At 39.9% G+C, this 25159-nt stretch overlaps 2 protein-coding genes across 2 annotated transcripts in view; one reads left to right on the forward strand and one right to left on the reverse strand.

The window, feature by feature from the left end:
- Positions 1-11051, reverse strand: part of IFT88 (intraflagellar transport 88) — a 30533-nt gene extending 19482 nt beyond the window's left edge. The window contains exons 1-14 of the mRNA XM_053456435.1: positions 10889-11051; positions 9562-9674; positions 8874-8936; positions 7798-7854; positions 6536-6589; positions 5917-5980; positions 5766-5835; positions 5545-5635; positions 5218-5322; positions 4703-4805; positions 2298-2412; positions 1683-1914; positions 1236-1306; positions 352-438 (exon numbers count right to left, since the gene is read on the reverse strand). Of these exons, the coding sequence (XP_053312410.1) occupies positions 352-438; positions 1236-1306; positions 1683-1914; positions 2298-2412; positions 4703-4805; positions 5218-5322; positions 5545-5635; positions 5766-5835; positions 5917-5980; positions 6536-6589; positions 7798-7854; positions 8874-8936; positions 9562-9660 (1211 nt within the window). The 5' untranslated portion in view covers positions 9661-9674; positions 10889-11051. The remainder of the gene's footprint in view (positions 1-351; positions 439-1235; positions 1307-1682; positions 1915-2297; positions 2413-4702; positions 4806-5217; positions 5323-5544; positions 5636-5765; positions 5836-5916; positions 5981-6535; positions 6590-7797; positions 7855-8873; positions 8937-9561; positions 9675-10888) is intronic.
- A 7168-nt stretch (positions 11052-18219) lies between these two features.
- Positions 18220-25159, forward strand: part of CRYL1 (crystallin lambda 1) — a 59387-nt gene continuing 52447 nt past the window's right edge. Inside the window, exon 1 of the mRNA XM_053456439.1 lies at positions 18220-18366. Coding sequence (XP_053312414.1) covers positions 18326-18366 — 41 coding nt within the window. The 5' untranslated portion in view covers positions 18220-18325. The remainder of the gene's footprint in view (positions 18367-25159) is intronic.

Consider the following 25159-nt stretch of genomic DNA (forward strand, 5'->3'; position numbering starts at 1 on the left):
CAGCCTCCCATCAGAAATTGTAGATGATAATCCAATTGTACAGCACTGCAGAATACGATGGTGCTATATAGATCAATAATTAATAATAAACACAATGAGGACATTAGACATGCATCACCATCCTCAATCTAAGGACTGGACCAAGGACTAATTAAAGTTTGAGTCTTCATGTCAGGAAAACGGGCAGATTAGATGGTCTGAATGGTTCCATCTCATGTACCATGAGATTCTGTGTTTTTGTGTTACCTGCTGTTTGTAATCTTGGACTATGTAGCATTAAACATTACAATGATGTGCCTAACCGATTAGCATCTGTATCATTTAATATCGGACAATACATGACATTCTCACCAGTCATATCCAACAGCAAAGGAGGTTTCAATTGCAGGTGCTATAAGTTTTGCAGCGGTCATGATGTATTTTTCAGCTAATGCCTTCCTATATATAAAAAAAAGTGCAAATAAATTATAATGGACAAAAGGATATCATTAAGAAATCCTTGTTGGATTGTATTCTGATGTTTGTAATTAACTTTGTACCAAATTCCTATTCTTTTCTCCTCTCCCTTTTAGTGTGCATTTACTGCATTCCTTGCACTTCCCTCTCGCTGAAATGTTATCACTTTCTGGCCAAGCATACAGCAAACATGCATTGTGTTCTCCATACACCTGGTTGTAAGAAGCACTCATCAACTCCATTATATGCCTTATGGAGTGCCAACCTTGGACAGCTTCTTATGTGACAAGGGCTGAGGTGGTACTTATGCACAGCTCAAGGACACACACCTAAACTTGTCCTACAGACTACACACTGCCAGTCCTCCCTGTCTCATAACTCATTATTGTGCCGGCTGGAAGATTGTTAACTCAACAAGATGGTCATCACTAAGATTAGACAAACGGACTCTCAAATTGTCAGGAGAAGATGGGAAAAGGTGAAGTTACTGACACCCCATACCAATCATCTTTATGTACAGCGCTGTGGAATATGATGGTGCTATATCATTTTGTTAGTTGTTCGGGTTTTTATCTATTACTCAAACACACTAAGGAAAGGACTTAAGACAAACATGAATTCACTAGCATTGCCATAAAGAATCGGCTCAGTGTGGTGTTTGAGCCGGGAGATATAAATGGACAACAACGGCAGCTTCCAGGTCTGCAGATTATTGGAAAGAAATGAAGCAAAAACATATTAATTCTCAAATGAAATACAGAAAACTTATGTTGTATTACCTTTCCCGTTCCATCTGATGGAGGCTGTCATTTTTAATAGCTTCTATGACCAGATTTGCATGTGGATCATCCTGAAAAGAAATTAGATATATAAATGAAGTAATATTAATAACAATGTCGTTTTGCAGTCAACAAAATAACGAAATTGCAATATCAAAAACAATCACCAAGACGTCTGAAGACGTCATGGAGTAAAGAAAATGCAGAAGCATAAATTGCCTGGCAATGGACATTTCTTTTGGCAACACTTGTGCACGGTCCTTGTGTCACATTACTAAAGACAAGACATTTAGTGATACCTAATATGACTAAAAAATGATTTCTGGACCGAGCGATGATGTTTGTGTTGGTATATTTTTTTTGTACTAAAAGTGTTCTATTTAGTCATGTCAAGGAACAGCACTTTTTATGTAAAAAAACCACCTATGCATCTTATGTTCTACTTACGCTTGGAGCAATATACTTGTCCTCCTCATCAATCCCTAAAGGTACGGCAATTAGCTTTTGGAAAGCTTTTTTCATTTTGTCTCTGTCTCCGACAGAAAAATAGCACAGGATCAGATTGAAGCCGGCCTTCAGATTGGGGGATTCGCCCATGATGTGTTCGAATGAGTTAATGGCATCTGCGTATTGACCGGTCATTACAAACGCCACTCCGATATTCTGCATGATCTTGATTCTGAGAACAAACACACAGAAGGCATTTTAATGTCAAAGCTTTGTTTATGGTTGATTGACCCCTTGTATATAAACTAGGCGGAGGGACCAATACCAACTAATACCTATTTGAACAAGAGAGAAGCTCCATCACTATACACCATGAGAGGTTTCTCGGTTGCGTTTACGTCTCTGAGCGGTGCTTCCCTATCGGCATTACATGCAATACCGGTACCTGTAAGTCTCCTGGCTACTTCCCACTCCCCAAAGTCTAACTAGGCCTAGCATGTCCCCATGCATTAAAAGCCCTGCCCAAAAACAAACCCAGACCCCCAGAAGAAGGGGGTGCTGGGGAGCCAACTCCGGGAAGCTCTTAGGTATGTCAATATTTAGCCTGCAGCTCACCTCATCTCTCTGTGGGCCCCGGAGATCTGATCCAGAGCCATACGGTAAAACTTAATAGCCTTGGAGTAGTTCTTTTGTTTCAAGTAGATGTTTGCCATGTTAACCTTTAGGCGCCCTTTTGAGAGATAATGAAAAAAAAAAGGTATAATATAAGCAAAAAAATGCATGCTACTGTGAATTTAAAATGTAATATGTATTTAAGCATCATGTGTGTCTCTTCCGTTACCATGAAAACAGCCAAGTGACCCCAAACATTTGAACAGTCCGTAGAGTTAAAAGAAATGTTAGATGATTATTACCTCTGGTTATCATATACATTAATTTACCACAATCCTATTCACAATCTTATTTTACAGTCTACCTGCCGAGTGACAATAAGATGTTACAAACCATCTCCACACCCTATCTGGTGATCAGTCTTCTAATACAGGACAATGAGCTTGATGGTTCTGAAAACAGTCCTACTCCCTTATTAAGAATCTACAATGCTATCTAGATAGGCCGGAAGAAGCATGGAAGAAGATGTATACCAAACATACTGTGGCATGTCAGACTTGTAAGCAAGTCACTTAAGCAAAGCGTATGCCCTACATCAAGCAATGACCTTATGGACAGGGGTCCGAAGTAATAGCCTCTATCCACGCTTCAAAACATGTACGTTAAATGGAAATCATCTCTATCGTAGTTTTAACTTAACTAATAGAACTACACATGGCTCGGTCTCTCAATCAGTGCAAGTATTTTAGAGATTTACCTTTAACTTTACTAATTGTTGCAGAATATTACACATTTGGTATCACCTAATCAATATTTGGTACCGTTTCCTAATCTAATCTTTACAGTTTAATAATAGACATGCTCCCATGGTGTATACATAAGGCAAATTCCTAATATACCATTATTGTTTAGATACGGCATTCTATAGCACCATTACGCATGAGGTATATGACAGGTATCCTCAGTCACGTATTGCATAGGTGCTTTTACCTGGAAGGCTTAAACATCAAACTGTTTAATGCACAGTATCATAAAATTAAACGTGGAAGATGTGCTGTAAATGAGGGCTGGCAATGGAGACGGGGGGGGCAATTGCTTTGAATTGATTTTGGACCACTACATAAAGCTTTGTGTGCTACTGGGTGCCTGGAGGATTAAGCAATTTACACCCTGACTGTATCCTTTCTGTGGACTCTGTATATAACCTCTTTTGGCAGAGAGCGCAAGCATTGAGCCCACCACGTTGGGACGCTAATTGCTAGGCACTGGGCTGCATGGTGTCAGCTCTCCCATGGAGGGTATACTGGCAACATCAACCCATACGCTTTGGAAATCCTACAGAGGCAAACTCTCTAAAAAAAAAAAAAAAAAAAAAAAAAAAAAAAAAGTGAAGAGAATTTGAATCTCTAATCACACCCAGTTGTTGCCACTCTCCTGTACCTACTGTGTATTAATCATGTGGCATATTTATGCTTATATATTCTATATCACAGTTTACATTTCAAACTGCCAATTAAAGATACAGCATACATAATTCTGTAAGTAAATATCCAGAAAATATTTTTGGCATGTTTACACCATTTATAATACATTCAGATTTTAGTGTTTCTTAGACTTTAAAAAGTATTTTTCATTAAATATTTAAATTAAATGCGAAAGGTTAAAAAAAAAAAAAATACACCCACGAATATCTGTTTTGAGAAATAAATTAGGCGTTTACACGCAAAGCCAATGAAACACAAACCTTCCTTGTACTTTGAGCATGGTACAAATTCTTGAGGTTTCGGAGACCCAGAACTTTCATGCTAAATAAAAAACGCTATTTATTCCGGACTTGGAAAATATCCCTGTGCATCAGCAGCTTGTGGCTTCGATGCTATATTCTGAGTCTAACCTTCAGCTGATGAACGGTAAGTTAGTAATGCTATGTACACAGAACACGTTATTAATCGAGAGATAAAAAGTGTGAGCGTAAAAGCTTCCTTACAAGCGTGTTATTTTATATCTAAGATTTTACAACCTTCTTTCATCTAATGAATGGCGGACAACACATAAGAAATGATGGCAACCCCACCTCTGTAGTTATTATTGTCTCTTAACATAAATGACCTCTTAAGATGGTTTTTTCCCCTTTCCCTCCTATTAAACTCAATAGGGCCAGTCCAGCCTTTCTAGTTGGAGTAACGTGCTAGTGTTAGCCCATCATGATGAATAGTGAAGGGAGAGGTGAAACCACAACCCTCCGGCCAGCTCTCCCTTTGAGTGTTCCACCGCCAAAGAGGCACTGTCACAAAATTCACAGACAATGACATTAAGCTAGGACCTCTATTATGTCATGTTACTCTATGTACCCAGGTAATGAAATCAATATTTTCATGAAAACTTTACATTTCAATAAATGCACATACCTGCATGGCTAAACATTTTGTTCTTCACTATCACTTGGTAGGTATTGAGCGCCTCGGCATACATCTCATTTGCTGTGTACTGGCTGGCCAGGTTAAGCAATACCTATAAAATAAATATGAAAAAATGATAATTTCCTTTAAATAATGGTAAGATTCACTAAGAACAAATAGCCACCCTGGGTATATGAAAGCCAGGCCACTTTGGGATAGCTACACAGCTCCTTCAGTTAAGACCTCTTATTTCAGGTGATCTTATGCGCTTTGGTGAAAAGTACTAAAACATCATGTTTATTCAATGTTTATATTTGCAGGTTTGGATTTGAGAGCTGGTAATTAAAAGGACTCATTGTCTCATATACCCCCACCATTGACTATGAACTTTAATATGCATGCGTCAATTGACACAAGTGTGTCCCAAGCCCTTGGATATGAAGGAACTAAACATTACATATTATTAAATATCAGATGTTCTTATTCACAAAGAGTGCCAATGAGCAGAAGGTACGTGCCCTTACCGAGTAAGTTAGGTCGAGGTTAATGTTTTCTGGAGACAAGATCTGCTCCCTCTGCCTTACCAAGACCCTCTCCTTCCTTCCAGCTTCTTTTGCCTTCTCTAAAGCCTAAGAACAGAAATCATGTACATCGTTCATAAGATGCTAATACACTTAATATGATGAGAACTCTGCAAAAGTACATTGCAATGTGCAGAAAAGAAAAACAGAGCATTCAACTGGCTTTACACGGTATAAGCCATGTGTGGAAAAATAGTATTAAAAACCTTTACACGGTGCGATGAGTGAATAAAGAGAAATAAAACAGATATAAAAACAAAAACAGCTCACCAGTTTTAAATCTCCATTGCTATTGGCAATACAGCTTTCTTCAATAAGTTCATTAACTTTCTTTTCCAGTTGCTTTATCTTTTCTTCAGGACTAAAAACAAATTGTTGAGGACGTCAGGAAATGAGTTTGCGGGCTCTGTTTTTACTGAGAATATCTGCATGTTGTAGTCACAGAACTTCTTTGGTTTAAGGAGATGGCAGGTTTCACGGCTTTTACTTACCTGTCTTCACTTTTAGCTTCCAAAGGAGGAGCAGGCCCTCGGGACTGGGCAAGGGGATCAAACGAAGCGCCTGAAAATAAAGAAGTGGGTGTTTAATGGGCAATTCTGTATTATCATTATTACGGTATTTACTAACAAGGTAATGCTTTACCTCTGAGAGCAGTCTTGGTGAAGCCGGCTGCACGCACTGCAGTCATAGGTCGAGCAGCTCCATCCTTCATAATTCACATGGATATACAAGGAATGTTAAAGGAAATTAAATGTTATTTAAAATAATAAAAATATATTACAAGAACTTTTGCATGTTTACATTTGCGTGATTATACCTTAACGTTCATTAGATCAGGTGTAGCCGAAAGGTAGGTCTCAACTTATAAAGTGTACTTGCGGTTGGCTAAGAACACTTGAATGGTGTGAAAGAACTGCACACATTCTTTATTAATAAATGTATAATATCTTTATAGACACTTCCTTCCTAATACATATATTACAATGTTATGTACGGTTACACATGTGCGCACACAGACCGTTGTATGTCCAAAATGTCTTGAGTTCCCCAATAATTGCATCATATTGGCTGATAGGAACAAGCGCTCTATGGGTTAACGTTATCCTCACATGCAAAAATCTAAGCGTTTAAGTGTGATGCCAAGACATCCAACGTCTGCATTTTTTACTGCCTGATGATAATTACAGAGAGTCTCTTACACTTATATTTTTTATGCAATCTGTGTGTGATTTAGCGCCATAATAATTTGCAGTTATTATACCTGCACAGCTCCAGTCACGGGTCTTCCTATTGATGAGAAAAGGGTTCCCCTGGCCTAAAATAGTTGAACGAAAAATGTTTTTGTTTAAATTATTTTTCTGCAGGGTAAACAAGCCTACGTGCCGTTTCATGATAATAGACAATATTCAGATTCATATGGATTGCAAATTTAATGAACTTTGGAAAATGTGGCGTTTCATACGATGCCATGAAAGCAACCACTCACATAGTGTATGAAAACGAAGCAAAAAGCTCGGAATTTTCATCTGAATTTAACGGGCCTACATTCACTCACACACTCTCGCCCACTCTCTAAAATGTTTCCATACCCTCTCTGCCGACAACTTCCGCAGAGATGTGGACGAAGATAGAATATAAAAGAGAAAAGAGAATAGAAGATAAGGAAAAATAAGGTACAGAAGGGGTCGGTGGAAAAGGAAGGGTGTATTTATTTATAGAGCGTGAGAGCAAATGATAAACAAGAGTGTGAGCGAGTGTGGGCACCAGGCAATGAATTTCGATCCCGAATTAAAAATGCCCCTGACTCTTGTTCGAACCGAATGGGCAGGGAACATAATTCGTTGCCCGCAAACAAATGAACCAAAAGATTTTTCTGAATCTATTTAGCCCATTTGGCTATTAAAGACATATTTGGAGCTTGGCCATGGCCACAGATATCTAAATGTGAAGTACAGTAGGGACTACGGATGAATTTATGGTAGAAACAGCTTTTAAAGACACGTCACATGAAATTACATTAATTCAGTACATCAAGGGTTCTAAATGTACTAATCATTTGTAATTATTAAACACATTAGATGTCTCTCCTATTTAGATCTAGTGGTATATTATGGAAAATGTCCACAAACATGCTTTAAATGATTGAATAGATCCTGTATGCCAAGAAACATAAGAGCACACAGCCCTCCCGACGGGGAACCTGTCGCAAGTATACATACTGCTAAAGGGAACTGTAACGGGGAAAATATACGATTACATGGTAGGGCTTCCCAAGTTTCTACCGTGCTCCATGCCGGCCCTCTGCATCTGAAGAGAACAAGAAAGCGAGGGAACGCATTTTTACCCCCATTTATATTAACGCAAAAAAGAATGTGTTTTCCCCCATGTTAGGATAATTCAGTGCTGGTGTGAGCTTCAAAAACCAAACCAAAACAACTGGATCTAAAAAACAAAATAGCACCTGAAGAAGGTGTGCAAACCTAACATGGCTAAACATTCACACAACAAACCTCACATACTTACACCAAATCCAGTCCCCAATGCACGTGGAGCTGCTGTTCCCGGGGCTTTTGCTGTAATCTTCAATAAATAAATACATTACACACAATGTTTAGACCCAACTCATGCATTATTGTCACAGATCCTATTTAATGCTACATTCTTAAAACTTTTTATTAAAACATGCTAACAAAAATCACAAAATGAAATTACGGTGTAATGCACAATCCATATTCCACTATTAAAAAAAATAGAATAGTCTATTCTTGACCGGTACAAGCTGCTGATAGGATAAGGGCAGTGCTATACTTGGGGTCACTTAGCTGTTTTAATGGAGAACAAGGACATTTATAGCTGTAACATAATTGCAAAAGGGGTTTCTAACGATCAATTAACCTTTTAAACTTTCACTTGGATTAGAGAACACAATGTGCCATTGTACAATATACTGCACACACACACACACGCGACTTGACACCTAAATGCTTTTGGCGCTGCTGATATTGAGAACCGCATAAGAGGCATGAGAGAGCGGTGACACTGGGGTTTATTTGCTAAAGCAGGAGTTAGAAGGAGAGCTTGGAGGAGAATTATGGTATCTGATCCCTGAATTCACTTTATTATAAAGGATCCCCCCTGGTAAACTTATATGCAAGAATGGCCAAGCTGGTCCCACATAATAAATACTTCAGTAAGGTGTTTTAAATAGGATTTATACGGAACAATCAAAGCTATTTTTGAATGCTGCTGCTGCCTCTTAAACATATACAGTATTTATGTATGTGTGTGTGTGTGTGTGTGTGTGTATGTGTGTATTTGTATGTACGTGTATACACATTACAATAACATTGCAGAGCTTTGTTAGGAAGAGCACAATGTGTAACCACTGGTAGCCTTTTTGGATCAAATCACTTGTGAGCATATGTGACTGCTATTTCTGAAGGTGCATATCTAACCATTTTGAACATAAAAGATGATACAAATATTTGTTATGAAAACATAGCTTAATGGCTTTAAATACACCAAAATTCATCTAGTTTTGTTCTGGAGTTTGACTTAGCTGGTATGTTTGTAAGCGAGAAGATCTGGGATGTACATACCGGGGGCCTCCGTCCATGGCTCGTTCTCAGAGCATGCTGAAAAGCCTCGTCATTCTCTAAATCCTAGAACAAGACAGAGCACAGAGGGTCATCATCCCAGCAGAGGGTCATCATCCCAGCAGAGGGTCATCATCCCAGCAGAGGGCCATCATCCCAGCAGAGGGCCATCATCCCAGCAGAGGGCCATCATCCCAGCAGAGGGCCATCATCCCAGCAGAGGGCCATCATCCCAGGAGAGGGCCATCATCCCAGGAGAGGGCCATCATCCCAGGAGAGGGCCATCATCCCAGGAGAGGGCCATCATCCCAGGAGAGGGCCATCATCCCAGGAGAGGGCCATCATCCCAGCAGAGGGCCATCATCCCAGCAGAGGGCCATCATCCCAGCAGAGGGCCATCATCCCAGCAGAGGGCCATCATCCCAGCAGAGGGCCATCATCCATAAATATTTATATTTTTTCCAGGAACGCATCATATGAAACCAAAGCAATCACTGATAGGCTGTTGCCATATAAGGTTCTTATTGTATTTGTGTATGCAATCACGCAGATGAAAGAATAAACTGACAGCTTTGCTAAGGCTTAGTTGCTTAACATGCTATATAATGTATTTTAATGGACAAAGTTTGCTTTTCTTTCAAAAACAATAGTGCACATATTACAGAAAGTATGCATTCGCTGTCATCATTACCTCCGTGTTATATGTAGGGTTGTAATCATTGTAACCCGAATACAGATCCTCTTCATCCTCCTCTGGCACCAGATGGACATGCTGCATCATAGGAGCCATGATGAAGCTCTAGCCTAGTAAACAAATAAAATTGTAAATAAAAAATGTAAAAAAAAATTAAAAAAAGATTCAAAGGTGCAAAAGGAGGCGATTAAAAAAATAAGTGATTTTGCAGATAATATTGGAGAAAAAAAAATTCACAATGCAAAAGTCATAACTTTTTTAATTTGCTATACTAATGAGTTTTACCAAGACAGGTGCGACATGATTAAAAGAGAATTAAGGAACCATCACCGCTAAGAAACCTAATGTGATTCTTTATTTGTCTTAACCGCTAAACATTAAGTACGCCGGACACACCTGCCAAGGTATAACAGAAAATAAACATGGGAAATGATGTCATTTATTAGAATAGCTGGCTGGGGAAATGCAGACGGTGCTGGCCACAACCAAACTGAAACGTTTAGAACGATGTATTTATAGAAAGTATAAGTAAAGCGCAATCTTTATTTTCTGCATAAATTAATGAGAAAATGATTTCATTGAATGAATTTCTTGTATTCTGGCAAATCCTCCCTCTTTATCACTTTATCATATCGGACCATATTTATAAAAGGCAATCCAGGGGGTAAATGTCTAAATGTGGAGCAATCCGAATGATTATATCTAGTGTGTCCACAAGAGCTGCCCTGTATACACACACGACATATACTCAATGTGATTTATTAGGGCATTACGCATACTCCCGAGCTGCATGCCCAAAGGCAGAAATAGAACACATAAGGAACCAAACTGCCATGTTTCAATTACAAATAAGCTGAGGAGGGTGAGAACCGAGAGCCAGGAAGGCAGGAACACGACGGGTCACTAAAATCAACGTTACGGGACTTTGTGTGCGAGAAAGAGACCGAAAGTGATGCAAGTGGGCGAGTGTGTGAGACGGAGCATGTATGTTACAGTGAGAGTGAATGTATAAGTGTGTTAGCATGAATGTGTGTGTGCATGTGAGACATATGTATGTTACAGTGAGAGTACATGTAGAAGCGTGTTAGCATGAATGTGTGTGTGCACACATGTGAGATGGAGTGTGGCAGTGTGTATCTGACTCACAGGAGGGTGCTGGCTTTACCTGCGCTGACCAGAAAGTGCCATCCCTCCCCTATATATATAGATATAGATAGATATAGATATATATATATATATATATATCTATATCTATATCTATATATGATAGTACAGATGTGCCCTGAGCACAGTATACACTGGCACTGCAAGCATCACCCCCTACCTGCCTTGGCACACGGGGATCAGGGCACAGCGCTGGTCTGCTCGGTAATGGCCGTGTTTTATGAGGCAGCCCAGGCTTTACGGTGTAACCGGACACTCTGCTATACGACTTCCAGAGAGGCGACTGTTTCTGTTGATGACAACTGTAGCTCCAAGGGAATAATTCCCATCATGCACAGCGAACTGGAAAGCATTCCGGGGATTGGAAGGGAGTTTCGTGACGTTTATAGTAACCATAGAACGAGAAGATGCTGGCGCGTTGCTAGGCTACCGAAAAGCCGACATTGATTGTGTCTCCCGTACAGCAAACCACAGTCCAGAAGGGGCGGAGTTACAATCAGGATCGCTAGGCATAGTCTTAGAGGAGTGAATGCTAAGCACACGAGACTCACTGCCGCCTCTCAGTGCTTTTTACTCAGACCTACCGGTCAATCCGTCACCATCGGGAAAGGGCTGATCATCGGCGATATATTTTGGATTACAAACACGGATAGCTGTCTTTTGTGATTATAACTCGGATAGCGGTCAATGTTGTTTTATGTTCCTTATCCCAACCTGTTGCCAATTACAGCGGACTATGCAAACATTTCCCCGGATGCCTTATTATTGGAGGCCTTGACTGTCATGTTTTTAAAACGATATAAGTGCGCATTGTATTTTGCTATTGCACTTTATTTGTGGAGGGTCAACAAATTACATAGCGATATTTCAAGGAAGAAAACATAACTGAAAATGCTTATCAGATTTAAAGACAGTCTCACTAAAGAATACTACTTTAATATGCATTTTTCTAATTAAAAAATTAGCTGCAGCTCGCTTCCAATTTTCTGCACATACAAGCAAGGGTCAGAATTAGGGTTGCCACGGTTACCTGAGCCACTTCCTGTAGAACAGCGGTTCTCAACATGTGGGTGGCGACCCCTTCACAGTGGTCACCTAAGCCCATCGGAATACACATATTTCACAATATATAATTACATAATTTTATGGTTGGGGGGTCCGCACAACATGAGAAACTGTATTAAAGGGTCGCGGCATTAGGAAGGTTGAGAACCACTGCTGTAGAATCTTTGCGGGGGTCACTCTCATGGGTGTGTTTTAGGTGTGGCTGGGGTGTGGTTGGGGGTGTGGCCTTATAATTTAGAGCAAAAATATGTTTATGTTTTGTTGATAAGAGTGAAAGGAGACCTGAGAAAAATGAAATGAAAGATGTGTGCGAGGAGACAGAGAGACAATAGAAAAGAGATAATAAGAGAAAGGAAAAGAGATGCAAGAGAAAATAATTTAGATGAACAAGATAAAAGGAGATGAGAGGAAGGGGGGGTGGGAGGATATGGAAGAGAGACAAAAAAACAAAAAAGGAACAAGAGGGAAGAGAAAAAGGAAATTGGGGGAGAGACAGATGAGATACACCTGCACATTAATTCTAACACACAGACACTCATACTAACACAAACACACATACCCATATGCTGACACTGACACACAACATACACAGACACTGACATACCAACATACTCAGCCACTTACACTAACGCACACATACTTAGACACAACATAACACTCTCACTGACATAAACACCTCCAGACACACACCTCACTTTCCCATCAATGAAGCTAATCTGCTTCTACCTGGAAACCTCCACCAACCAGGCAGCTTCCAGGACATAAGGAGGTAAGTTCGAGACGCAGTATTTACCTCTTTATTCTGAGATTGTCGCGGTCCTCACTAGTCACACATCATTCACCAAGTGAATGCTGGAACTGACTCACCAGTCAGCGGCTGGGGTGGGGAAAGGGGCAAATGCACATAGAGGGGTTCTACAGAGGAGAGGGGACACCACAGCTATCATATACATTAAAGTGCATCTGATGGCTGGAGTGTCACTTTAACACACATGAAACTTCGCAACCTTACAGTCTGCTAGTAGGTTGAGGGGGTTTGAGACAGAAGGTGAAGGACTGCTCTGACCCTTATGAGTCGATTGTAGTGAAGGTCAAGTAGAGAAGTCATTGGATCTCTTCACACACAATGGAATTTGGAGGAATGTTGAGCATTTCAACTCCTGATATATGCATATCTTGCATTATGAAGGGCAAATCCCAGTGAATTTGGCCCATTACTTTTCCAAAACAAATTTTGTTTCCTGCACTTTCAGTTCAGACGAAAACCGGAGAGAGTTTTACATTCGAAAACAAAATTCAATGTCACTCGCCCTCATTCGCCCTTTCATGCTCTTTCACACTCTGTAACATTCTTTCACACACTCATTCACTCTCTTTCTTAACGTCTTCCTACCTTCTACACTGAGTGCTTCCAGGTCCCTATCTCCTTGTCGTGCAGTTCCACTTCTTTTTTTGAATCTTCTTGTCTTCTGTCTTCTTTCTTTGTCTGCTGCTCCTCGTGTCTTCTTTCATCATCCACTTCTCCGTGGACATGGCCATGAGCCTCAGAACACACATTATTCTGGCCTCTCTGTGCACTTCAAGAAAAGTGCAGAGCCCCAGGAACAGCCTCTCCCCCTTTCCGCCAACCGGAGCTATTTGCTTCGTTTTGGTTTGTTTTGTTGGGGCCCCTCCTAATTTTTTTCGGAGATTCACACAAATTTACTTAATTAGCAATTTAAAATTCCAAATCTTACTAAATCCGAATGGACAATTGTAATCTACCCACACTAGGGTCCAGCATCACCAACTGGTTTTTAAAGCATTACTTGAAATTGCAATTTATACGAATATCCTTTAAATCTGCCATTTACTTAAATTTTAACTACTTTTGCATAGGGTCACCACATTGTTAAGATAGAGTACACAAGGTAATGGTATCTTATGTGCTTATGATGTGAATAGGATTTAATAGTTGTTTTCTAATACTAACATAGATGTCTTTTAAATATTTTTAGTGAACCCGTGCTTACGGTTTACAATTACCCTTGTAAGAACTTACACAGGCTGCTAAGCCTTGATCCAGCAGAAGGGAACCAAGTTCCACTAGCAGGTATGAACAGTCTGTACTGTTTTGGATGTTATGTAAAGGAATGTGCTATTTTTTAATCATAGTGTAGCATTGTTGAATAATGTATAACAAGGTGTTACCATAACAGTACTGTACTATTTCTGCCAGTTCTTGTCACTTCAATGATTTTGTTAATATGTGAAAGCCAGGTCACTTTTGGTCAAATGGCGACCTTTCCGCTATGATTCCCATTTAGACTGATGAGACAGTACACAATATAAGTGTAGGCGTGCAAATGGAACTTGCTTACATGATGGTGCCAATAAAACACGAATGTAGAAAGAAATGAGACAAGAGATGATTGAATACCTACAAGTATAACACTTTTAATTTATTTAAGCTGCAGGGGCTGTGTACTATGTAGGGTTCTTAAAACCCCTTTTGTTGATTCTTGAACCCTGGCTCACTTAGTTCCTCTTCTGAATTTTGAGCCTTATCTGCGATCTTTTGGGTGTGCTTATTCTGTTTAAGGTTCTACTGTATTCGACCATGGTTTGTTCTTTGACATTATTCATACTACACTTTCCTGACTCTTTGGTCTGTTATAACACTTAGATTTAGATTTTACCAAAAAAGCAACTGTCCAGGTGGCCACTGTACTTCAGAGGCTCAACCAAAGGTGGACATGACAGAAAAATTCCCCTCTTGGCTTTTATGTTACACATAAAACATAAAATTATTGGCATCTGTCGATTTTTTAAACTGCTGTTTTACTTTACTAGGTGGTAGCTGTTGACATAAGGTAGCACGGCCACTAAAGATTAATTATTAAATGTAAACATGCAGGCATGTGGGCCCATTATTTGGTAACCTGTCTAGGGCCTCATGGACCTTTGATCTTTCTCTGTACCCATGATTTAGGGCTTTTTTGCTGCCTCAGTGCCAGGACAGGTTGCCAACCTCGAGAGGACCAAGTTTATAAAGGTGTCGACAGCTGAAGCTCAGTAGATGTTATGTAATGCAGGATGAAAATGATCCTAAACATAAAAGTAAATCTACTACAGAATGGCTTAAACCCATTAGAGATGCTGTGGAATGACATAAAGAGAGCTGTTCACACCAGAAATCCTAAGAGTATGGCTGCTTAAGCAGTTCTGTAAGAATGGTCTGAAATTCCTCCGGAATGTTGTAGAGGTCTGATCTGCTGCCAGAGGAAGCAGTTATTAAATTTGCCTGGATATGAATTTCAAGGGTTCGCTTACTTTTTACACCAGCGATGTGAATTTTTAATGAATGTGTTCAATGAAGCACAGATCACATTTTATGAACAATTAGAGCAGAAAACCCGGTAATTCCAAAGGGTTCACTTACTTTTCTTGCCACTATATAATTTACTTACTGTGGAAAATGTATTGGCCTAGAAAATATTTGATTGTGTGTACCTTAGCTTTTACAGTATTGTATGCTTTTCAAGTGGGTTGGTTTTAAAGCACGTAATCCAGGACCCTTTGCTCACAGGTTGCCGTGTGGCCACACACACAAGTCTAGTATCAATTAAGTGTTTTAATAGTACCCTCCTGATCATTAAACAGAAGATGTCTCGTCTCATGAGTGCTCTAATTACTAAGTAACCAAATTGTAGTTATCAGTGGGAAATACCAGACAACTTTTTCTTGGCACTTTAGACTGGGTGGTATTATGAAGCATTTTTAAACTATTTCCCTTGGTTTATGTATACTTATATGGAGCGGCCTTTTTGAAGGTAAAGGCTGTCAGAAATTTAGAAACTTTAATAAGCTTTTCTGCTGCATATTTGCCCGTTGAGCTGACATGCAGCATGAGACAGAAGTTGCATTTTAAAACAATAAGAAAAGGTAGAGCATCCATGAGTTTGCATGGCATACAAGTAGGTCATATCCAAAGGATGCATGATATTCTGTCCTGGATGCCATAAAATCCTTCAAGGAGCAGGCCCTGGAGTCACACAGGGGATGCAGCACCTAGCATCTTCAGAGTAATGAGGTCATAAATATGGTTAGGTTCTCAGTAGGCTATCATAAAGATATTGTGTGCTTACAGGTAAACTGGGCATACTCTTCGTGTTCGTCAACGGGTTCATCTTTGTGGGGGAAAAGATCTTCGTATTCCTGTGTTAGTTTCGGGCGAATATTCGTGTACATTTTTCGTTAATACAGGGTTAACGCGGTACGGTCTAGGCAGCAGCTTTGGCGCCAGGATTTTAAATGTCCGTACGAGCAACTCTGTTGGTCGCCTGCAGGGGCCTCCTCTGCCATCAACCAATGAAGTAGATTTGTACTTCACTGGTCTCCCCGCTCCAAGAGTTAAAAGTCTGTACGATCGACCAATAAAGTTGCTTATACGGACCTTTAACTGTTGGAGCAGGGAGACCATGGTCTCCCCAGGCCAAGTTGCACCGTCAGGAGTTAAAAAGGCCATGCGAGTGAGCCTATTGGTTGCCTGAAGGGGCCAATAGAGTCGCTTGCATTGCCCTTTAACTCCTGACGGGGAACTTGGCCTGTCTCCCCGCTCCAAGTTTAACTTCTAACGGCGAACCTACGGATTTCTGCTTCAGTTATCTACGCAGCATCCCTTAGGTTCGCTGTCAGGAGTTAAAAAGACTGTGTGAGTGAGCCTATTGGTCGCCTGCAGGGGCCTCCTCTGGCATCAACCAATTGGTTGTTAACTGCACTTCCCATGACGATCAGCCAGCATCATGGAAGCAGTATGTCTGGCTGAGCCTCACGGGAACTCAATTCAATGTATTGGTTATTTTTAATATGCACAACTGTGCTGACAGAAATAAAGCGTGTTTTAAGTGGCGATGCAAGCCACAAGAACAATTTAAAAAAAAATTAAAAAGTGTCCCTCTTTCCCATTTTGAAATGTTGGGAGGTATGGTGCAGGGTAGCACTTTACCTGCGATGGTCAGCAGTGCGTAAAGCTTATGGGTCCTGGAAAATAATGGCTGATTTTGTTGCCCTAATAGAAAGAACCTATTAATGCCTGCTTTTGTGCCACATGTAAATTAAGTGTACCTGGCAAAAAAAAATATGAATAAGGCAAAATTTCACTTTGATCATTCAAACATATTAGCAATCATGTTGATAACGCTGTGGATTTGTATGTCTTAAAGAAACCGTAAAAGCTTTGACAAAATGTATGTATAGTTTACATTGCTCTTTAAAGGGAGCCTAACTTTGCTTTGTTTTGCCTGGTTAACTCCTACAATGGATAGATTTTCTAATATGATCTATCACTTTGCATTAACTGGCCCTATAGATATTTTAGCGCTTTTGATATAGGGTTCCCATCTAGTTAATACACGATTCGCGTAGACAACTTCCGCTGCAGCAGGAAGGAGGTGTGGCTAGCAGCGGGGGTTGTCTGCGTCCATCGCGCAGATCTCTGACAGTTGGGGAAGCTCTGCGCGATGGACGCAGACAACCCCCGCTGCTAGCCACGCCTCCTTCCGGCTGCAGCGTAAGTGCGTGGGATCTACATGCTGCCCCGGCTACATGACAGGGAAGTCAGAAGCACCGATAAGTTTGGGGGGGGGAGCCGGGGGAGTGTTAAATGGGGGGCATAAGGCATTTCCGGAGGCAGAGTGCTCTGTGAAATGCCTTTTAACCCCCTTAATGCCACTCTGCCTCCTGAATGCCTTAAACCTCCCTATATGCCACTGTTCCCCATAATATGCCTTTTAACCCTCTAAATGCCAGAGTGGCATATAGGGGTATAAGGCATTTCTGGAGGCAGAGTGGCACATAGGTGGTCAAAAGGCATATCATGGGGCACAGTGGCATTTAGAGGGTTAAAAGGCATATCATGAGGCACAGTGGCATATAGGGGGTATAAGGCATTTCTGGGGCAGATGTGCATAACTGGGGGGCAGGTTGGAAAATAGAAGGAAATAAAACCAAAATATTTTTCTCAATCATAGCTTTTATTAAAAAAAAATAGTTTAGATGAATTAACATTTACTGGTAAAACTTTTTTCCTATAGGGTCGTCTTATATTCAGGCTTTTTCTTTTTTTCCTAAATTAATATTCAGATTTGGGGGGTCGTCTTATAATCGAGCAAATACGGCAAATACGGTATATATATATATATTTGATAAATGGTGATAACATGTGTAAGTAATATATATAGCAATGTTATTACCCCCCTGTTTATAAAATGGTGTAGCCCTTGGGAAAGCAATTTGTATTGTAATATAACAAAGGGGTATGAAATGAAGGCGTGGAGCAAGCAATAGCATTACAGACCAATCATAGTAAAGGACTTATGTTTCAGACACAAGCTTGTCAGGGCAGCCAATCAGGAAGAGGTTTACATATGATTTACTAGTTACAAAAGTTGTAAATAGTTGTGCGAGGAAATCCAGCAGCTACATTAGCAGCGAAAGCTGGATTCATCCTGCAATCTACATTTTTAGCCCAAATCACAGTCTATCGCTGAAAATGACTGACCTGCTGAAGGGAAATATTGTGATTATTGGCAGGTAAATTATTTCAAAATGTGTGATTTTAGTTAAATTTTATTCTCTCTCAACTTTTTATGTTTAATTAAACGATATACTAAGTAATAGTATTCCTGTAGATATTTAAAATTACTGTATATATATATATATATATATATATATATATATATATATATATATATGTTTTTTTCTGTTTACAATATTTGATCGATAATCCAGACTCGGCAGAATATATATTTTTTGTTAATTTTAAAGTACAGTCTCCCAAAAGTGCTTCCCTTCCCCACCTTAAGCAGGAAACAGAAGGCGGATAGGCTTCCAAGCCGTGGGTATACATTGCTTGTTATGTTTGCTTTGCAATATCACTGTAGGGACTGAAGGAAATCCGTTCAAGTATGTGATATTCTCTTACTCAGCAGAACAGCGAATATGGCATGTGATAGTGAAGTAAGACACGTGATCAGACTGGTGTGATACCACAGCCTGAAATGGTTAAAAAGAACTGTTTAAGGCAGCAACTTTTAACTGTTTAATTACAATGCTTTAAGCAATATGTTGGCTACCTGTTCCAGACAGGGCTCCGTTTTGATGTAAATTATAACTATTTTATACTGTATATTTATGTCTTCACATGCTAATGTTCTCTCCCATGTTGTTGGCATGCAATGTCATACCTTGTCACTTCATTCTCACACACACACTATAAGAAGTAATGGGTATGAGCCGCCAATTAAGATGTTGGGTTGTGACTGGGACTCACTGGGACATGACTCCTGCTGTTGAGACTGCTCTGGTCAAAGCAGAACAGTTGTCGGCTACGGTTTTGTGTCGCAGAGGAGGCGAATAGGATGGGCCATACCCCCACTCTCCATTTTTAAGGTGGTTGACAAACAAATCACTTGTTCCTCTCATCTGTAGTGATAGTCGAAGAGCCACTTAAATACTTTGAGGCCCATTTTGTTTCATTAGAGTAAAGTTCTGTTAGCTTTCTGAAAGAGAACTATTAATAGACAACATAAAGTGGAGACCTTCAGTATGCAGTTAATATATATAATATATATAATGGGTAAATGCGGCATAACGTAAAACTTTTGACTTGCAGAACTAAAAACTTCCCTGCTATTCACTCCATGGTACATAGCTACCAACAGTCCCAATAACTTGGCCAATGTCCAGCTGTCCGTATAGGCATTCCTGTTATTTGAAATCTAGCCACCGTGTGTGAGGAAAGGGGATAGAGATGTAATATAATGTCACTGCACCACTCATGTAGTCACATGCCTGCCAGTTTCCCAGCATGAGACCTTAGATATTTGGTAGGTATAATGCTTTTGGCCTACTATGGAGAGAAGAACACAAGAAGAAGCTGAAAGTTAAGAAGACAAAAGATACAAAGTCTCCAGATCAAAATCTGATTCAAGAGAAGTCGAGTTAAAACCAACAAAAATAAGAGGGGTTACATATTAAGCTAATTGTGCCCACCAATCCACCCTACTCTATGGACCCCTTTGCTCTTTCTTCATACTCGGTATAGTACTTGAAGTGACAAAATAACCAATGATGGACATGCCCAAAGCAACACTCTCTTCATAGTCTTTTGGTCTGTTGCACGGGTGTTTTAAGTTGTACAATGGAAAAGTAGGTCTGATAAGGTACTACTTACCCCAAAATATAAAGTTTGAGGGTGATCAGAACAACAGCCCATACTACACTCCTCCAGTAAATGATAAAGGGTTTGCAGATTGAGTCACAAGGCCCTGTGCCAAATACTTAATTTTAAATGAAATTTGGACCACGAGCACTGTCTGAGCAGTAAAGCTAAGTTGTCTCTTTAATTGCATTCCTTGAATCCTAACCAGTTCCTATATCTTTGCTGGTGATATCACTGGATTTTGATGGACGTTGGTTCCGCAGATATGTATCGCCTAACCACAACCTCTGAGTCAGTTTCCTCATTGGCTAGAAATTTCCCCTAATCTGGTAGCTGAGTGTTTTATTCTTAGTTCTTGGGCACTTAGAAACTATAAACAGACTCGGGATGAGAAAGATGAGAGCAAGCACAAAGCTAAGCTTAAGGAAGAAAACCATATTATTGGATGAGTAAAACACACACAGAGGAGAATTTTGCTAGGCTAACACAAAAGATGATAGAACAGTCTTCAAATATATAAACAAAACATTTTTAAACAATAATTACACTAAAGACAACTTCTTCATCCTCAATCTGCTTCTATCTTCGTCGGCATCTCTGCGGACATAATCTGAGGGGGCCTCCAGCAAGATGGCGTCACTTGCAATGAAGTCCTCTCTCCGATCCTCCACTCTGGGAAGAGGATAACTCCTTAAGTGCGATCATTTTGCCCTCACGCCATATTGCCCTCAGTTCACATACGTTTGCGGTGATGTCCTCTCCCCCGATTGGACAAAATGACAGCGGTTGTGGTGACATCCTGTCTCCCAATTGGAGGATTAAGCACTTACAAGTACTGCCTTTGTCTCTGATCGTGAGCTCGAGCGAGACATAAAACAGTAAGGAAAAGTAATTCCCAGGTTTAGACATTTTTTTTTACCTGACCCTAATATATATTAGCTTTAAGTTTCATTTTTGCAGTTAGTGTGGTGGGTGTTAGTGTGGAATAAGTTAGCTAGGGGTAAATAGGGATTAAAAAAATTAAAGACCTAAAAAATATGTATAATATAGAGTGGTTACAAAATCAGGGCAGGATAACAAATATTTTTTTCCCCATTGAAATTAGCCGTGTATAATCTATATACCTGGGAAACTGTGGATGTCTTTTATTTTTTTATTTTTTTTATAAATCACATTTAAAAAAACAAAACAAAACAAAAAAAAAAATATATATATATATAATATAATGTATTGCAGGCATCAATATCCTTTAAAAAAAAGCCCTACTTAAATTATAGCATTTGTGCGTCTTCACTAAATGAGCAACCTGGACTTCCTTGGTCCTCTTAACAGCTCCCTTTAAGCCCCCACAATATGTCCTGAACATGGTTGAAAGTAGTGGTAAGCTTGACTTTTAACCTGCATGCCCTCAGCTGCAACTTACAAATTCTAAACTCAACAACAACTACTTTTTCTGTGACTTTTGGTAAACAGATAAAAAAACCTTTACAACCACAGCCTTGATTAACTAATTATCATTGCAACTTGCAAATAAAACCTTAGACGCAAAGAACAGGATAAGTGATTCATTTACACTTTGGAGTATGTGCTACATTTGATAAACAGTAACTATTTTATTGTTCGTTTGTAACCTTCACATGAAAGTTAGTCACAGATCAAAGTTTAAACTTGTAATTTGTAAATTGAATAGTTTGCATCTAAATCATTTATAGTAGCAAACAACTAAAAGTGTATTTTTCTATATTTGGACAGTGGAAGATCAATCTATTTTCCATTGTTTTATATATATATACATATACATATATTTTCTAGTGTCCCTCTTTTGAAGCCTTGGTTATTTGTTAGGACTCAAGTGCTTCTCTTTCATGTCCTGCTGTCAAGATCTGGGAACATATAGTCCTAAAATATTTAGCCTTCTTGGTCCAAAGATCAAGCAGCCAATAAGCCAATCCATGACAGGAGAGCGTTCCCATTGAAAACATGAACAGACTCCCATCCTCATTTGCCAAGCCAGCGCTGAAGTTCACTTAATGGTAATTATATCACATGTGATGCGATCCCATCTCCTGCATGGAAAATAGCTGGGGGATGGGAAGAGGGACAAGTGCATATGGGAGGATTCTGCAGAATTGCATGCAGCTATTATATGGATGAAAGTGCATACGATGGTTGGAATGACCCTTCAAACTCACAATAAGGTGTGCTAAAACTGTACCACAAGCGTGTATGAATTTGCGCAGTGGGGCCCCCAAATAGGGTGACCAATTGGTTGATGCCAGAGGAAGATATTATACCCCCAGATATGCCACTAGGTCCCCTGCAGCGCTGTGATATTATCCGACCTCTGTTTGAGATTTGATTATAAGACAAGGGGTATTTTTCAGAGCATTTGCTGGAAAAAAACTCTCATTGATTCAACTAATCGATAATGAAATTTATTGGCAACGCTTTTTATTATCGATTTTATCAATTAGTTGTTGCAGCCTAAGTATATAACATTATAATTCGACTTACAGAAACAGAAAAAATATGGGTTTTGTAGAGATGCTTTTGATTTAAAACTTCCACTTACTTATATCCCTGCTGAGATTAGATAAGTGGAACAGCCACCCATCAGTCATGGTAAAGGCTAATATACTAAGGGGATTTAAACATGCATGGGATAGGCAAATGACTCTTGACTCTTAGTCCAAGGACTGATTGAGGTCAGAGTCTTTACACCAGGAATAATGGGCCAAACGGGCCAGATCTGCCATCAACATATAAGGACAGCATCCATATTGAAATAATAAAAAACAAAAATTCAGCAACAATAAATCAGAAAGTAGAGAAGGAATCTGAGCGAAGAACAGTCCCTCTCTGGTACCCAAATCCTCCAGACCCTCCTTTTCTGACATCCCTCTTTCGTAGGCACTCAAAATGTTTATCGGGTATTGGTGTATCCAGGCCCGGTCTCGCCATCTGGCATAAGGGGAAATGTCCTGTTGGTCGGTGCCAGATTATATGGGCCACCTATAGTCATACCTTGGAACATCCAGACTCCGGCTACCCAGACTTAAGTTGGCTGCTGTGATGATGTTGGTGGGCAGTCCCCTAATGTTGGCGGGTGGTCCTGCTGATGTCAATGGGTGGTCCCACTGAAAGCTGCCAGTGTTTGGAGGGGACGTGGGCAGGGAGCGTGCCGCAATTGTGCCCCTGCGGCCTAGATGTTCTCTGTGGTGACCTGGCGAAGCGGCCCTTCACCTGGAGTCCCCAGGCAGCCTATAGGCACTGCTTCCCACAGTGCAGATGCAGTGATTTAATGTGCAGATGCTCTGAATACAAAGCACTCAGCAATTCAACTCCAAGCACACAGTCAAGTAACATGCGCTAACTGCTCAACCTGCTATACATGTTTAGCGCATGCTACTTTGTATCTCCGAACAATATGCTATTTTCAATAAAAAAATCACTGCTTCTGATCAAAGCATCAAAAAACAAAGGAAATTTCTAGGCAGCCAATTGAGATCAAAGTAATTGAACACTTAGGTTAAATTAAGCTAAACAGGCAGATCCTATTAAAGCGCTAAAACTGTTAAAAAGGGGATTTAAAAATAACCTTTGCGATGCTGGCAGCGTTTTACTTTGTAAGATAAATCTAGGTAAGTATTGGTGTACTAATACTTAGTAGCATTATTATTGTTGTAGTTTTTTTATTATTAAAGTTTAAATGATCAGAGCAAATCTCTGGGCAACCAATTACAATCAAAGCAATTGAAAAAGTAGGTTCAATTAAGCTAAACTAGCAGTTAAAATGTGTACAGATCCCCTTGATACAAACAAACCCATACAAGATAAACACAACATTTACATATATATATTTTAAAACCTGCCCATTATAATATGTACGGTACAACTGTTTTCCCTACATAGGGGTAATAATTAAAGGTGCCAACATTTTCTACTGTGCTAGATTTTTTATATATCCATGAATATTCTAGAAATAATTAGCGACGCGGCTGGCGTATGTTCCCAATGACGGTGAATGATAGTTTTAGGGGCAATATAAACCATTGTTTTTTTCTCACAGATTAGATTTTGGGACAGGGTATTAAGGAGATCCAAAAGTGGAGAAGCAGACATTTCTCCTCCAAATAGTTGTTTCCAAAAACATTGCCATCCGGAGTTTGTTAATGCAGGGGCCGGACCACCATTCATGTAGCATGGTACCCACGTTGCCGCATTGTCTCCGGCATAAATTACTAGTGTTTGGATACATCCTCGCCCGGTTTGGTAGGAACGAGGTGCCATTTCATGAGGACTTCAACGAGTGGCGCCCCAGGAATCTCTAATTGATTTTAGCCGTTGTTCCTCAGAGATGGGAATGTCAACAAACCCCAAATAATCATATCAGATCATTTATCTGTGTTTGATGTAAAAGTACTGTTAGCTCTTTAGTACGGGTCAGATCTGTTTCAGAATAGGGGTTAGAGGACTCCTGTCACCAACAGACCCCCGTCTAAGGTAACGTTCAACATCCGACCCAATACGAATATAAGTGAAGTGATCCCACCCATACAGCTGGAATCTAGCGATAAGAAGCGGAAATGGAACAAAGTAATCTTTATCCAATGAATCTGTAATATCAACATCTACATTTTATTGATTAAGAATACAAAGTTTCCGAGGAAAACTTGTATCTGATGCACCCGCAGGGGTCCAGCTGCCTCTCGTGCGTCCTGAGAATGAGTGGTATCCGTGTTCACAAGCGAAATCAAGCGATAACGTCAAATTAAATTCAATTTAGAAACAAAAAAAGGATTTGATTGATTTTCGGGGCATTTGATTTCTGCGGCCCGACCACCTCCCGTCAGGACACTGGCAGCGCTCTTCTTTGTCCGCTTAGACTGATGTTGTCTCCGTGGATCTCTTTCTTTTAAGAACGACGTAGAATAGCATGATGCAGGAAGAAACGAGGTGCAGGATCGCGGTCACTGCGGCCATTCCATATGTCGCGTATAGGACAACTTCATCGGAAATCGTCCCAGTTTTTACTTCCGGATCTCCTAAGGAAAGATTTTAAGTTCAAACATTTATTTTGATGTTTCATTAATATTTTTCAGTTTGTTTTCATTTAAAATACCCAACTAAATACCCAACTAATGTTTATGAAACTGAAAATAA

Source organism: Spea bombifrons, chromosome 2 (assembly GCF_027358695.1).
Source record: "Spea bombifrons isolate aSpeBom1 chromosome 2, aSpeBom1.2.pri, whole genome shotgun sequence".
Classification (NCBI taxonomy): Eukaryota; Metazoa; Chordata; class Amphibia; order Anura; family Pelobatidae; genus Spea; species Spea bombifrons.